At 42.6% G+C, this 13,082-nt stretch overlaps 1 protein-coding gene and 1 long non-coding RNA gene across 3 annotated transcripts in view; both read right to left on the reverse strand.

The window, feature by feature from the left end:
* Positions 1-1,293: 1,293 nt before the first annotated feature.
* LOC132538171 (uncharacterized) lies at positions 1,294-7,443 on the reverse strand. Of its 2 annotated transcripts, none has more exons than XR_009549633.1 (3): positions 5,674-7,443; positions 4,119-5,409; positions 1,294-1,712 (listed from the first exon to the last, which is right to left on the reverse strand). It is a non-coding gene; the product is annotated as an uncharacterized LOC132538171 (long non-coding RNA). The 2 variants fall into 2 exon arrangements; XR_009549634.1 differs by lacking the exon at positions 1,294-1,712 and adding an exon at positions 3,090-3,165.
* A 1,444-nt stretch (positions 7,444-8,887) lies between these two features.
* The window catches only part of LIN28B (lin-28 homolog B), an 87,270-nt gene continuing 83,075 nt past the window's right edge, over positions 8,888-13,082 (reverse strand). Inside the window, exon 4 of the mRNA XM_007523929.2 lies at positions 8,888-9,402. Within this exon, the coding sequence (XP_007523991.1) occupies positions 9,027-9,402 (376 nt within the window). The 3' untranslated portion in view covers positions 8,888-9,026. The remainder of the gene's footprint in view (positions 9,403-13,082) is intronic.

Raw genomic sequence — 13,082 nt, forward strand, 5'->3', positions numbered from 1 at the left:
TCTATTCCTGCCTGAATTTTTTTTTTTCTTTGCAGGTATACTTACTGGTTTTGGCCTACCTGACATAGGCTGTTCTCCCAGTTGTAAGTGGTGTCTCATTATTTGAGACTTTGTGTTTCCCTAGTGGTGAGGATGAGCATTTCTGTGTGCCTGTCAGCTACCTTGTCTGGAGCTTCTATTCACTCTTTCTCCCCACACCACCCCCTTTCTTTTGATGGGATTATTGGGATCTGCTCTCTTGCCCCCCACCAGTTATATTGAAAGTTCTTCTATAATAATCACAATACTGAGTCAACTGTGTATTCTTTTTATAAGCCTTTTTTTTTTTTTTAATTGCGATGAGTAGCAGTTTAACCTATGAGTTTGTTTTCCTTTATGTCTAGTCACTGGGCCCTGTTTAATAGCAAGTGCCATCTTTTTGACTGGATATTGGACACTATTAATGAGAACTTGTGGAGTCCAGCTGACGTGATCTTCTCTCAATGAGGTTTACTTTGTTTATTCTTAGTGCCTAGGCAAGACATCATTGCCTCTTGGAGGCAAGACAATGCCTCCCAGCTTGCATTTTAGGTTGGAGAGCCGTTTTCTTTTGATTTTGTCCCTTAGTAGGTTCACTGGGCACGAGCCTTAGTCCTTCTGGGAATCCAGACAAATATTCATGGGTCTCATCTAAACCTTTGAGACTTCCAGTTTAATCTCAACCTCTCCAGCACTAGATGGCTGAAAAATTCTCCATGAATTCCTTCAGCCTTCTACCCAGAAGCCCATTGGGGCGAGACCGAGACGATACCTAGCACAGCCCAGGCGCTGCCACCATAGTTAGAAGTGTTAGATTCTCAGGCGTGTTTCTTGAGTTTGAGTCCCTTTTACCTCCTGGCTTTGTTATTGTTGTTTGTTTTTTAATTCCCTTGAGTTTTAAGATTCTGTCAAGACTTGACATAAATCTGCATGAAGATCTTAGAGGCTTGGGGGCCAGGCTGTGGCACACCCGGTTAAGTGCACAAGGACCTGTGTAGGGATCGGGTTTTAAGTCCCGGATCCCAACATGGGGGAGGGGGATGCTTCACAAGCATCTTTCTCTTTCTCTTTCCCTCTCTATCTCCCCCTCCTCTCTCAATTTCTCTCTGTCCTATGCAATAAAATGGGAGAAATGGCCTCCAGGAGCAGTGGATTCCTAGTGCTGACACCAAGCCCCAGCGATAACCCTGGAGACAAAAAAAAGAAAAACAAAATCGAGGGTCTCTACCTCTGAGCCGTTTGTCCTTGCGCTTTCTTAGTCCGGGTTGCCCAGAGTCTGTGTCTTCTGTTCAGTAAGGCTCCTATTTCCTGTTTGGGTTCTATCACCGTGACACTCAGTGATACCTGTAGAGAAACATGCTCACTTTTTGGGTGCTTTTTCAATTCTTCAAGAGTGAAAGTTGTCACATTCCTAGCTGCAGTGGTTATCTGCCAACATGTTGTGCTTCTGTGTCTCACCCCACCACATTCAAGTCTTTCCAGACCAAACAAGCACTGCTCAGTCTCCACTCTGGCCTTTATTTAAAGTATCTCGGGTTCTGTTCTTTCAGCCATTACACTAGGCCCTGCTGCACTGAATCTCATTTCCTCAGACACGTATGTTTATTTACATGTCTTTTCTTATCCTATCTGCTCTGGGCTGACTTTTCCAGATAAGAGAATCTCCACAGCCTCAGCAGAGGCTGGATTCAAACCTGGCTGCTGCACATGGTGAAGCCGGTGCACTCTCCAGGTGAGCTAGTTTTGTTTTTTTGTTTTTGTTTTTTTTTTTTGCCGCCAGGGTTATTACTGGGGCTCGGTGCCTGCACCACGAATCCACCACTCCGGGAGGCCATTTTTCCCCCACTTTTGTTGCACTTGTTGTTGTAGCCTTGTTGTGGTTATTATTATTGTTGTTGTTGATGTCGTTCGTTGTTGGATAGGACAGAGAGAAATGGAGAGAGGAGGGGAAGACAGAGAGGGGGAGAGAAAGACAGACACCTGCAGACCTGCTTCACTGCCCGTGAAGCGACTCCCCTGCAGGTGGGGAGCCGGGTCTCCAATCGGGATCCTTACGCCGGTCCTTGTGCTTCGTGCCACCTGCACTTAACCCGCTGCGCTACCGCCCGACCCTCGAGCTAGTTTGTCAGTTGTTCTTGATCTATTTATTTCCCAGAGCACTGGCCAGCTCTGGCTATGGTGCTACCAAGGGCAGGAAAGCCTAGCATAACCTGCGGTGCTATCTTACCAACCCCTAAAATGCTTCTGAACAATTTTTAATATAGTGAAACATTTTATGATGTCAAGTTCCAAAACAAACATGATTTTATTTTTTAAATCTACATATATGCAATTTATTGAAGAAGAAACAAAGATAAAATTTAAAGTGTTATTGGCTAGAAGAAGTTAGTAAATGTCACAGTAAATTAAATTTCACTATATTAATAACACATATTACTTCCAGGTGAGGGGATTATGTACTATTTTACCTTTCTTTGAAGGTTTTCCATACGCCACAGTAAAGTAGAATGCTTCTTTTATAAGAAAAAGCCAGTCTTTTAAATAGAAACTATATATATATATATATGTGCACACACATTTCTCTTTCTCTATCCAATGATGTATGTATATATTAGACACAGAGAGGAACTGAGAGAGGAGGGGAGGTGGAGAGGGAAAGAGACAGAGACACCAGCAGCCCTGCTTCACCACTCGTGAAGCTTACCCCCTGGCTCAAGACCAAGAGCCCTAGCTCACTGTAATGTGTTGCTGAACCAAGAGCACCACCTCCTGGCCCACTTAAATAGAAATTTTCAGTGGAAATAAGGATGGTGAAATATGTATGTAGAGCTTCATGTCCTAAAGTGAATCATTCAGCAATAAATAAAAGTGTGACTACACCCTTGAAAGTAGTTAAGATCTAATTAATGTGTCCTTGCTGCCGTTTGTATAAGTAGCTTGGGCCAGAGCGGTGGTTTTCTGGAGAGGTTCGTGCCCTGCCATTATTAACACGAAGCAGGTGTGAGCCCAAGCACCGCACAGGAGGGATGACACCAGAGGAAGCTCCGGTCTGTGATGTCTCTGTCTCTCAGTCTGTGTCTGAATGGAGGTGGGGAGGAATAAAAGTGGCCTAGAGCAGTGTTATCACACATTCTTGAGGACCCAAGCCTGGGGGAAAAAAGTAAGAGTCTTAAGAGACGATTAAAAGTAAATTTGCTAGGAATACAGCAGCCATAAAAATAAGCTGAACTATGAAGCTGGGCAGTTTATAGACTGAAACGCCTCATCAAGCTTTTTTTAAGGACACATTATTGTATTCAGTTATTTTGATAAAGACAGAAGGAAACTGATGGGGAGGGTGACTCACCTAGTTGAGCGCACAGGTTACCACTTGCAAGGAGCAGGGTTCCAAGGCCCCACTCCCCACCGGCAGGGGGAAAGCTTCACGAGTGGTTTAGTAGGACTGTTTTCTCCCTCTCTATCTCCCCCTTCTCTTTCAATTTTAGCGGTCTCTCTCTTTTTTAACCAGAGCACTGATTAGCTCTGGCTTATGGTGGTGCGGGGGATTGAGCCCGGAATTTCAGAGTCTCAGGAATGACAGTCTCTTCGGATAACCATTATGCTATCTACCGCCGCCCTCTGGCTGTCCCTATCCAATAAATAAGATAACAAAATAAAAAAAATAAATAAAAAAGAAAAGAAACAGAGGGAAGACAGAGGTAGAAAGACAGACACCTGCAGCCTTGAATCACCATTTGTGATATTTCCTCCTTGTGGATAGGAATTAAACTTTTTAAAAAAAAATATGTATTGATTGGAGACAGCCAGAAATAGAGGAGACAGAGAGACACCTGCAGCACTGCTTCACCACTTGTAAAGTTTCCCCCTGCTTGAACCCTGGTCCTTACGCACTGTGACATGTGTGTTCAACCAGGTATACCACTACCCGGCCTCTGAATTAAACTATCTTTTTTAGTACATCAACACATGCACTTAATTTGAGAAATCCATATTCATATTTCAATTTTTTTTCATAGGATAACCTGGTTTCATTTCAAACATTTTAAATTTCTTAGAAAATGATTGAAGAAAATAAAATGCTTCTCTGTAAAATAGCTCACCTGGATAGTGTATTTGCTTTGCCAGGCAAACAACCCAGGACCTCCACTGGCTGCAGGAGACTTTGGTGCTGTGGTATGTTTCCCTCTGCTTCTGTTTCTCTCTGAGAAAGTCAACCTGGAATAGTGACAACCAAGAAGAAAAAAAATAGAGTGTCTCCAAAAGACGTTTTTCCTGGCCAAACGAGGCTTGCATCTTGCTTTATTCACCAAAATTTGTGCGATTCTTGGTGGTGATACAGCCTGCTTCTAATGATCACAGGACCCAGGCTTCCTCTTTATTCACCAGGCTGAATTTATTCACCACCTGCACTTTCACAAACTCCCTATTTATAAACATTTTCTCTGAAGATGCAAGTAATCTATGTTCCTGTTTGTGTAAGGGTTGCCGGGAAGGGCCTTTAAACCATTCATTTAAACCATTCACTCACCAACTGTACATATCATGAAACAGCTCCAAAACTCATTGGGTTTTCTGTATATGTTTATTTTTAATCATGTAATTTTTAAAACCTCAAAACATCCATAATTGACAGAGTAAGACATCAGGCATAGAATGAGCATATAAAACGCACAGTCTGCAAAAAGGCGAGTAGTTCCGTAGTCCATTGAGATGACTGTGTAACTGAATATGAGCAAAGTGTCATTCCAAACACCTTTTTTTTTGTCATATAAAAAAAAAGTTCAATTTTTTTTTAAATTTTGACTTGTAAACAACATTAATCAAAACGGACAAAGAGGCAATCTAAACACTATGCAGGGTAACTTGTAAAAAAACCGCTCGATGAAACACCATATTAAAGACATGGAGAAATCAGTATTCACTTTGGTCTCTGGTACAGTTAAGAGCTGATCATATCAAAAAGCAACACACATGAGTCGTTAAAGTTGGCTTGGTGGTGGATGTCCACGGTTGACAGCTGTAATAATTCAAGAGGTAGTCAACACCACCATTTTCAAGCTGGCGACTTTCCCAAGTGCTAAGCCACGGAGGTGTTCAGTATCACAACAGTTCCTCACAGTGCAGGCCTTCTGGGAGTGCTCTGGGGGTACCATACACTCGCAGTTTTGTTCCAGACATAAAATGAATCATGGGTCACCTCTCACTCTGACGGAGCAACGATAACACAGACTAGACAATCTCCACGTCTTAAAGAGGCCGCTCACGGCCATGTAAGACAGAATTTGGTGCTTTTAACACTGTTCTTTTCTACCACAAATAAATCTCATTCAGACGTTCAGAAAGATTCAAGTCGGTGCAACTGCACCTGCACATTCTCCCCAGACTTTATAACTAGAGGGGAAACACAGACATATATTTTATGATAAACATTTCTTAGAGGAAAACAGATAAATTAATTTAAATTAACTTTAAGACTTAATGAGGTTTCCCATGTCCTGTATAAGTCATTTTACAGCGAATGTTACAAAGTCTATTAACACTCTTGGGCTTCTATTAACAAACTAAATACAACCAGCAGTAACTTGGGGCCACAATGGTGCAAAATAAAACTAGGCCAAAACGTGAAAACACAAATTCACAATAAAAACATCCTACCTTTGCAGGTGGAACAGTGATGATAAGTTGATGTTTCTTGATCTTTTCTCCTACATTGTACTCCAAACCTCCAAGTTATAAGCAGGTAAAAAAATCTTTCTAATGTAAAAATACACCCAAAGGCTTCCAGTATAGACTAAAAATGCAAGTATAAACGATGTTTCTACTATAACTTGCAATGTAGCAACAAACAGCTCACAGGGCTAAGGGGCTGGTAATGCATCTTTCTTAGGAATGACACTGGTGCTGACACAGGGGTGAGTTTAAGGGACAACTAATTCACAGACCTCCTGCCCAACCCACTACAATAACCCCTGTAAACTGACGCTTGACTCAGACCCTTCCCTTCAGTAGCTAGAAGTGGCACTGCATGGCCACTGTCAGTGTATTCCTTGGTATGCCAGTACTAGTTAGTTATATGCCGAGGGCCATCATGATGCAATATGCTTGGCTTCAGGGCAGCAGACATAATGGAGACTGGCATGTTTGCTACTGTTTGCCCAGCGCGAATGTACTCAGATACCAATCTTTCCTCATGCTAACCTTTCCCACCCCCCTCCTCACTCCCACTCCTCCCACCCTGACCTCTGGGCCAAGCAGCTGTTTCCAAAATTGTAGTTTAACTTTAAAAAAAAAAAAAAGAGTGCTCATCAGTCTTTGAACTACAGTACACAGTCACTTTAAAGGGATGTTTGGAGACTTCTTTAACTAAGTGAGATGCTTCATTATTCACGTGTGTCAGAAACGGGAAGTTGTGAATTGTTGTCTATAACACAGATTAAAGGATTCTGTACCAGAGAAAAGTCAGCCATTTGGAAGGCTGGAGCAGCAAGAAGGTGTGCTATGCATCAACCATGAGGTAGCCTATTGCTGTAAACAGATTAATATTTCACCCATGTAAATGGACACTGTGCTCATATCAGTGACACTGACATTCACATATGCAAGGAATACAGGAATTCTGCTGTGGGGCACTCTCCCCATGCTTGGAAATCTCGATCTATGTCAAACTCAGAGGTAGTTACTAACATCAGTACATAATACTTATATAAAGGTCTAAGTTATTTGGCTTGTTTTGAGTAAGCAGGACTGTAGACGACTCTGTAAAGAAACATTATATGATATGTTCCCTGAGCAAAGTTCTTTATCCTGAGTATGTTATGTAACAGTGATAATATTCTCATATAAAAAATAAATCCCAACTTTTAATCCATATACTAGGTTTGGTATGTGCTCTCAGTTCAGTCTGGTAACACGCACGGAATGATTCAAATTGCACCCAGGAAGTACAGAGTTCCCAAGTGATTCTGTTATTTGCTACGGTTTCAGCTTTCCACCATTAAATACGTAAACAGGGAATGCCCAATTATCAAGTCCCTGATTTCCTATTTCTAAAGGTCAAGGAACTTTGGTTTGAATTTTCAAAGTGACTTAACGTGTTTTGTATCTTAACCATTTAACCTGCTTATACTTACTACGAATGAAGCGCTGCCACTTTGATTTGTCTACATGATTTAAATAATCCTCACGGAAGGCAAGGAAGTACTTCTCTACAACTACGGCACATTCAATATCGTCAAAGATGAGCTCTGCATTGGCGCACAACGCTCTACTAGTATATCACGTGGAGATTCTCTTACACATTGCTGCAGTATTCAAGCTGAGTCGGACAGGAATGGTGGCTGAGCCTGAGGCATTTTCTGCTGACGGACGGCTTGCTGAAGCAGCAGCGACTGTGCAAGTCTCCCATGGCAGGACAGGGGGTGCATCTTCCTTTCTCTTCTTGATTATCTGAGCTTACACGAATACTCTCATACAAAACGACATGTGTACTGACGTCAAGCATTACAGTTAATCGGTACCTTCTTGAAAATATTCCAGAAATTTGCTTAAAACATCTAAAACCAGGATGGCACTAAAATGAATCTATTTTTCATGACTGAAACCAAAAGGGCCAAATGCTGTCACGATATGATTGGTCTCTTGCCAGTCTCTTAATGCAACTGGGAGCCAATCTGATTATTTCTGTCCCCATCACTCAAAGTCCATACTGAACTGGCTTTATGGGTTACTTCAGTAAGACTAATTCAGTAACATCCATAAAGTTAATTTTATCGTATAAAACGCTTCCAGTTCCCCTGCAGGAGAGGTCTTGATACCTCTCTCCAGGTGCGTCACTCCACTCTCCCACCAAACACTGCCCTTGTAAGGCAATGCAATATGTGAGCATCTATTTAATCTTAGTCCTACTGTATTTTACTCATAGCTGTGCTGTGTTACTTGTTTACTTTAGAAATAAGTTGGTAACTCTCCAGGAGGAGAGACAGTCAACAAAATACACCAAATAATCGGTTTTCTCTAAGCAGTAATCAAGGCGGGTCTCTCCTGCACTAGTGGTGGTCACAAGGGCTGACTTGGGGAAGCCACTCTTACCACAGCCCTTAAAAACCTAACATGTACAAGAGTGCGGTGAGCTGGTATCAAAACACCACCGAAGAGAACCAACAGGTCACGACATGTATACACTGCCCTCCCCTTCATTTCTCTTACTAAGTATCTAATTTACAATCAAAACACATGATTAAAGACATCAAAATATCAGCACAGTAATTAAACATTCATAGTCTTTTCTGGAATTATGAATCCCAGATTCAAATAAACTATGGCAATCAGAGGCATGTGGCTGGGGTCGGGTGAGGGCATACTCTCTTTAAAAAAGAGATTAAAAAAAAAAAAAAAAGGCAATTCCCAACTTGATGACTTAAAAATCTTTAGTACCACAGGTTTGGCAGCTCTGTGACTGGAAGTATCCTTTGGTTCACACAAGAGTTAATAGTTGTGTTTGTATTTTTAGGCAACATGAAAGAAGGGTGTCTTAATAAAAATGGCTGGAGTTATGTTTGAAACATAACTGTCTAACATACTTGGTGTGGGTTTCAAATTCTTGGGGATGTCCAATTCTGTGAGAGGACGTGTGCTTCCAATTCCACACACGTACACATACACGCACACACACACTCACACACAGACAGACCTTCTTTATATGCAAATGCCTACATGCCTCTGTAAAGTCCTGCCGCACAGATGCAGGCTTGCTCTCTCTCAGACAAGCACATATAGACAGCCATGACATCTGCTTCTCTGAATAACAGAAAACATGACAACCTGCTCACGTGTAATTTGCTTAGAGTGATTCGTCTGTTTTCTTTAAAAAAAAAAAAAAAAAAAATCACAGTTCCTCAACAGTAGTTAAACTCCCAGGTCAGCTGTTGTTTATGAAATACTAATCCACTGTACTCGCATGAGGTAGACATCCCATTTGAGGAGAGAAGATGATACGGTCAGGAGAAGGGTTATGTCTTTTTCCTTTTTTGAATGGAAGGCCCCTTTTTGCTTTGTTCTTCTGGTGCTGCAGATGGCTTCATGGAGGAAGCTTCTTGAGGCGACCTGCCCAGCCGTTCCGAGACCTCAGGCCTGGCCTCCTGAGGAAGCAGGGCTGATGATGTACAGCCATGCCCTGCCCCCGCCTCTCTGGGGAAAGTCGAAATGCACGGCTGCAACTCTGCTTCCTGTCTTCCCTGAGAACTGACAGGCGGCGGCTGCACAGCAGTCTTATGTGGGCAGTTTGCCACCATGTGCGTGATGCTCTGACAGTAATGGCACTTCTTTGGCTGAGGAGGTAGACTACATTCCTTGGCATGATGGTCAAGGCCACCACAGTTGTAGCATCTGAAACAAGAGCATTGACACATCTTAGAACTTGGGGATACGCATCATCAAATGCACGTTATAAATTAAGAGAAAAGATAGCAAAATAAACAGTGAGGTCAGTTCATTTTTTAATGTGTCTTCTTACTGTGTATGTGACTCATTTTAACACCTGTTGCCTTAAACTCTATCATCAGCAAAGTATTCTAAGCAACTTATAAAACTAGTTGTGCTGAACACAATGGTCAGTGAAACCACATGGAAATGACTTCTTTGTAATCTTGACCTCAGGCGTATTAAAAGAACAGTTTTGTCCACTAGAGGGCAGTCAATAGGCAACAAAAACTTCATAGAGTTTAAAAAAACAACTGACATAACGTGCAACTCCACAGTTGAGAAAATTATAGGCTGAGTTAAATTTCATGAGTTTGACATGTTAATTATATTGACTGTGAAAGTAAGCAAACTGGAAGAATTTTTTCCCTTTGTACAAATCGAGTTGGTGTCGTGAAATTCGATATACAAGAACATCTTCAATGGTGGAATATGGCAAACTACCAATTCTAGAAAAATATGTTACGTCTCAGGATCAGAAGAATGCTGTAGAAAATACCTCCAGAATACTCAGACTGGACTAGTAACAGAAGCTGACTCTAGCTCATTCATGGACTAGTAACAGAAGCTGACTCTAGCTGACTCTAGCTCATTCATGGGAACATTTTACTTTCCTGTCTTTTTTTTTTTTTTTTGCCTCCAGGGTTATTGCTGGGCTCGGTGCCTGCACTGTGAACCCACCGCTCCTGGAGGCCATTTTTCCCCCTTTTGTTGCCCTTGTTGTTGTACCCTTGTTGTGGTTATTATTGTTGTTGTTGATGTTATTGTTGTTGGATAGGACAGAGAGAAATGGAGAGAGGAGGGGAAGACAGAGAGGGGGAGAGAAAGACAGACACCTGCAGACCTGCTTCACTGCCTGTGAAGCGACACCCCTGCAGGTGGGGAGCCGGGGGCTCAAACCGGGATCTTTAATGCGCCTTGCCCCATGTGCACTCAACCAGCTGCGCTACCGCTCGACACCCTTTACTTTCCTTTCTCTGTGTATCAACCTAACTTGAAAAAAAAATATTTTGTTTATTTATTAATGAGAAAGGTAGGAGGAGAGAGAGAAAGAACCAGACATCACTCTGGTACATGTGCTGCCAGGGACTGAACTCAAGACCTCATGCTTGAGAGTCCAGTGCCTTATCCACTGCGCCACCTCCAGGACCATACAAAGTAACCTTTCTTTCTTCCTTCCTTTCTTTTTCTTTCTTAAAAATATTTATTTATTTTCCTTTTTGTTGCCCTTGTTGTTTTGTTAGTGTTGCTGTGGTTATTATTATTGTTATTGATGTCTTCGTTGTTAGGACAGAGAGACATGGAGAGAGGAGGGAAAGACAGAGAGGGGGAGAGAAAGACAGACACCTGCAGACCTGCTTCACCGCCTGTAAAGTGACTCCCCTGCAGGTGGGGAGCCGGGGGCTTGAACCGGGATCCTTAGCCGATCCTTGTGCTTCAAACCACATGTGCTTAACCCGCTGTGCTACTGCCCGACTCCCACAAAGTAACTTTTCTACCAAGCAAATTCTTCTCAAGAGAAGTAATTTCGTCTTAACATTTCTCTCCTTTTTTAAATGTGAGTTCAGGGCCTTAACTATGTGCGGAACTACTACCTTGGCTCTTTTTTTCCCATTCTTTATTTTAGACAGATGGGGAGAGAGTAGACACCATTCATAGGTTTCCCCTAGTGCCGTCGACGGTCTCCCACATGGTGCTGGGACCTCTCAGAGAGCAGGGAAGGTGTTATATGCAATAAACGATCTCCTACTTTAAGCTATGTTTATTACTGATTTAATAACAATTCACAAGATCATATGATTACAACATTAAAGTTCCACATGGCACTCACCAGTATAGTTCTCTCTCCCTCCACCACCTCCTGGGTCAAGAGCTATTTTAAAATTGCTTTTCAAAAACACTGATAACTCTAATTCTCATCATGATGCACAAAATCAAAGAGAGTGATGGCATGGCTGGAGAGGTGGTACAGTGAACGGTGCAAGATTTACATGCAGTACAGTCCTGAGTGGGTGCTTAGCACATCATACACCACAGTAACGCTCGGGGCGGGGGGGGGGGGATAGTGTATCGCTCATGGAAAAGACTTGCATTCCTGAGGCTCCCATGTCCAGTTTAATCCGCAGCATCACCTGAATGAAAGATGTAGTTGAGAGAGAGAGAGGGAGAGAGGGAGAGAGAGAAGGCAGAGTGATCCTCTGGTTTTCTCTCTTGCCCTCTCTCCCAGATAAACAAGGTGAAAGGAATAATGTAACAGAGGGCTGGCTAAGAGAGACAGTTTGTCCAGCAGAGCTCACACTTTACCATATGCAAGGTGCTGGGCCCAAGCCTCCAGCACCACAGGGAACACTGCACACAAAGGGAAACATCACAAGTCGGGGAGCAGAGCTATGGTTGGTCTGTCCCTCTCTCTCTCCACTTCTATCTGTAACTGAAAGGAAGAAAAACAAGCCTACAAAAAGCTGTGGAATAGAGCTGACACAAAGTCCCAGAGGCAAAAACAAACAAAACAAAAACACAAAACAAAGAGTGATAGCGAATAGGTGGTTAACACTGAGAATCAGACCGTAAGCACTGTGACAAAATAAGTATATGTGTATAACTAGCCTCCTTGAGCAATGCAGGGAGGACATTTACTATCTTATTTTCTGACATTAATTATAGACTTTTACAAAGATTTTATTTATTATATTTATTCATGAGAAATGATAGGAGAGAGAGAAAGAAACAGACATCACTCTGGTACGTGTGCTGCCGGGGAGTGAACCCAGGACCTCCTGCTTGGGAGTCCAGTGCCTTATCTACTATGTCACCTTCCGGACCACATGAAGAGATTTTGTTCTTTCCCAGAGCTCTGCTCAGCTCTGGCTTATGGTGGTGCAGGGGACTGAACCTGGGACTCCGGAACCTCAGGCATGAGAGTCTCTTGCGTAACCATTATGCTATTTAGCCCCACTTCCCTTTCTTTCCTAAGAGCTACCAAGGGACAAATCAAAGGTTTCATGCATGCATGCACGGAGCCACCATGGTCAACTTTCTACTATATGTTTTATGGGGGGGGGTGCAGTGAGGGTGAAAACAACAAACAAAGCACGGAGTCACCATTCCTGCCCCCGTTCCTCTCATGTGGTGCCCAGGATGGAACCTAGGGTTTCCTATATGCAAGGCCGCAGATCTGCCAGGCCACCTAAATATGCTATTCTGAAGACTCAATTGCACTCTTACAGGCCAGAGCGTTCAATATTGTTTCAGTCATGTGTTTTAAGAGATAATTCAACATTAAGCAATAAAACACCTCATCAACTAATGCTTGAAAGTCGGTACCAGTAATAACACCAAAAGATGGCACCTTTAAAAAAATGTGATAGTATCTTCTCACATAGTATTTCTCTACAGTGGACACAAGAATGCTTAAGTGGGCTGTGGAAACTGGATAACAGTTATGCAAAAAAGATTCTCATTTCCACCAGCTGGGGCCCTAATCAGGGAGTCTTGAGCCTCCCAAACAGACTTGATGGGCCTAAACCTCAAATAAATCCCTCTCTCCATTGTTACTGGTCATCTCTATCAGGAACAACACAATAGAC

This window comes from Erinaceus europaeus, chromosome 4 (assembly GCF_950295315.1).
Source record: "Erinaceus europaeus chromosome 4, mEriEur2.1, whole genome shotgun sequence".
NCBI lineage: Eukaryota > Metazoa > Chordata > Mammalia > Eulipotyphla > Erinaceidae > Erinaceus > Erinaceus europaeus.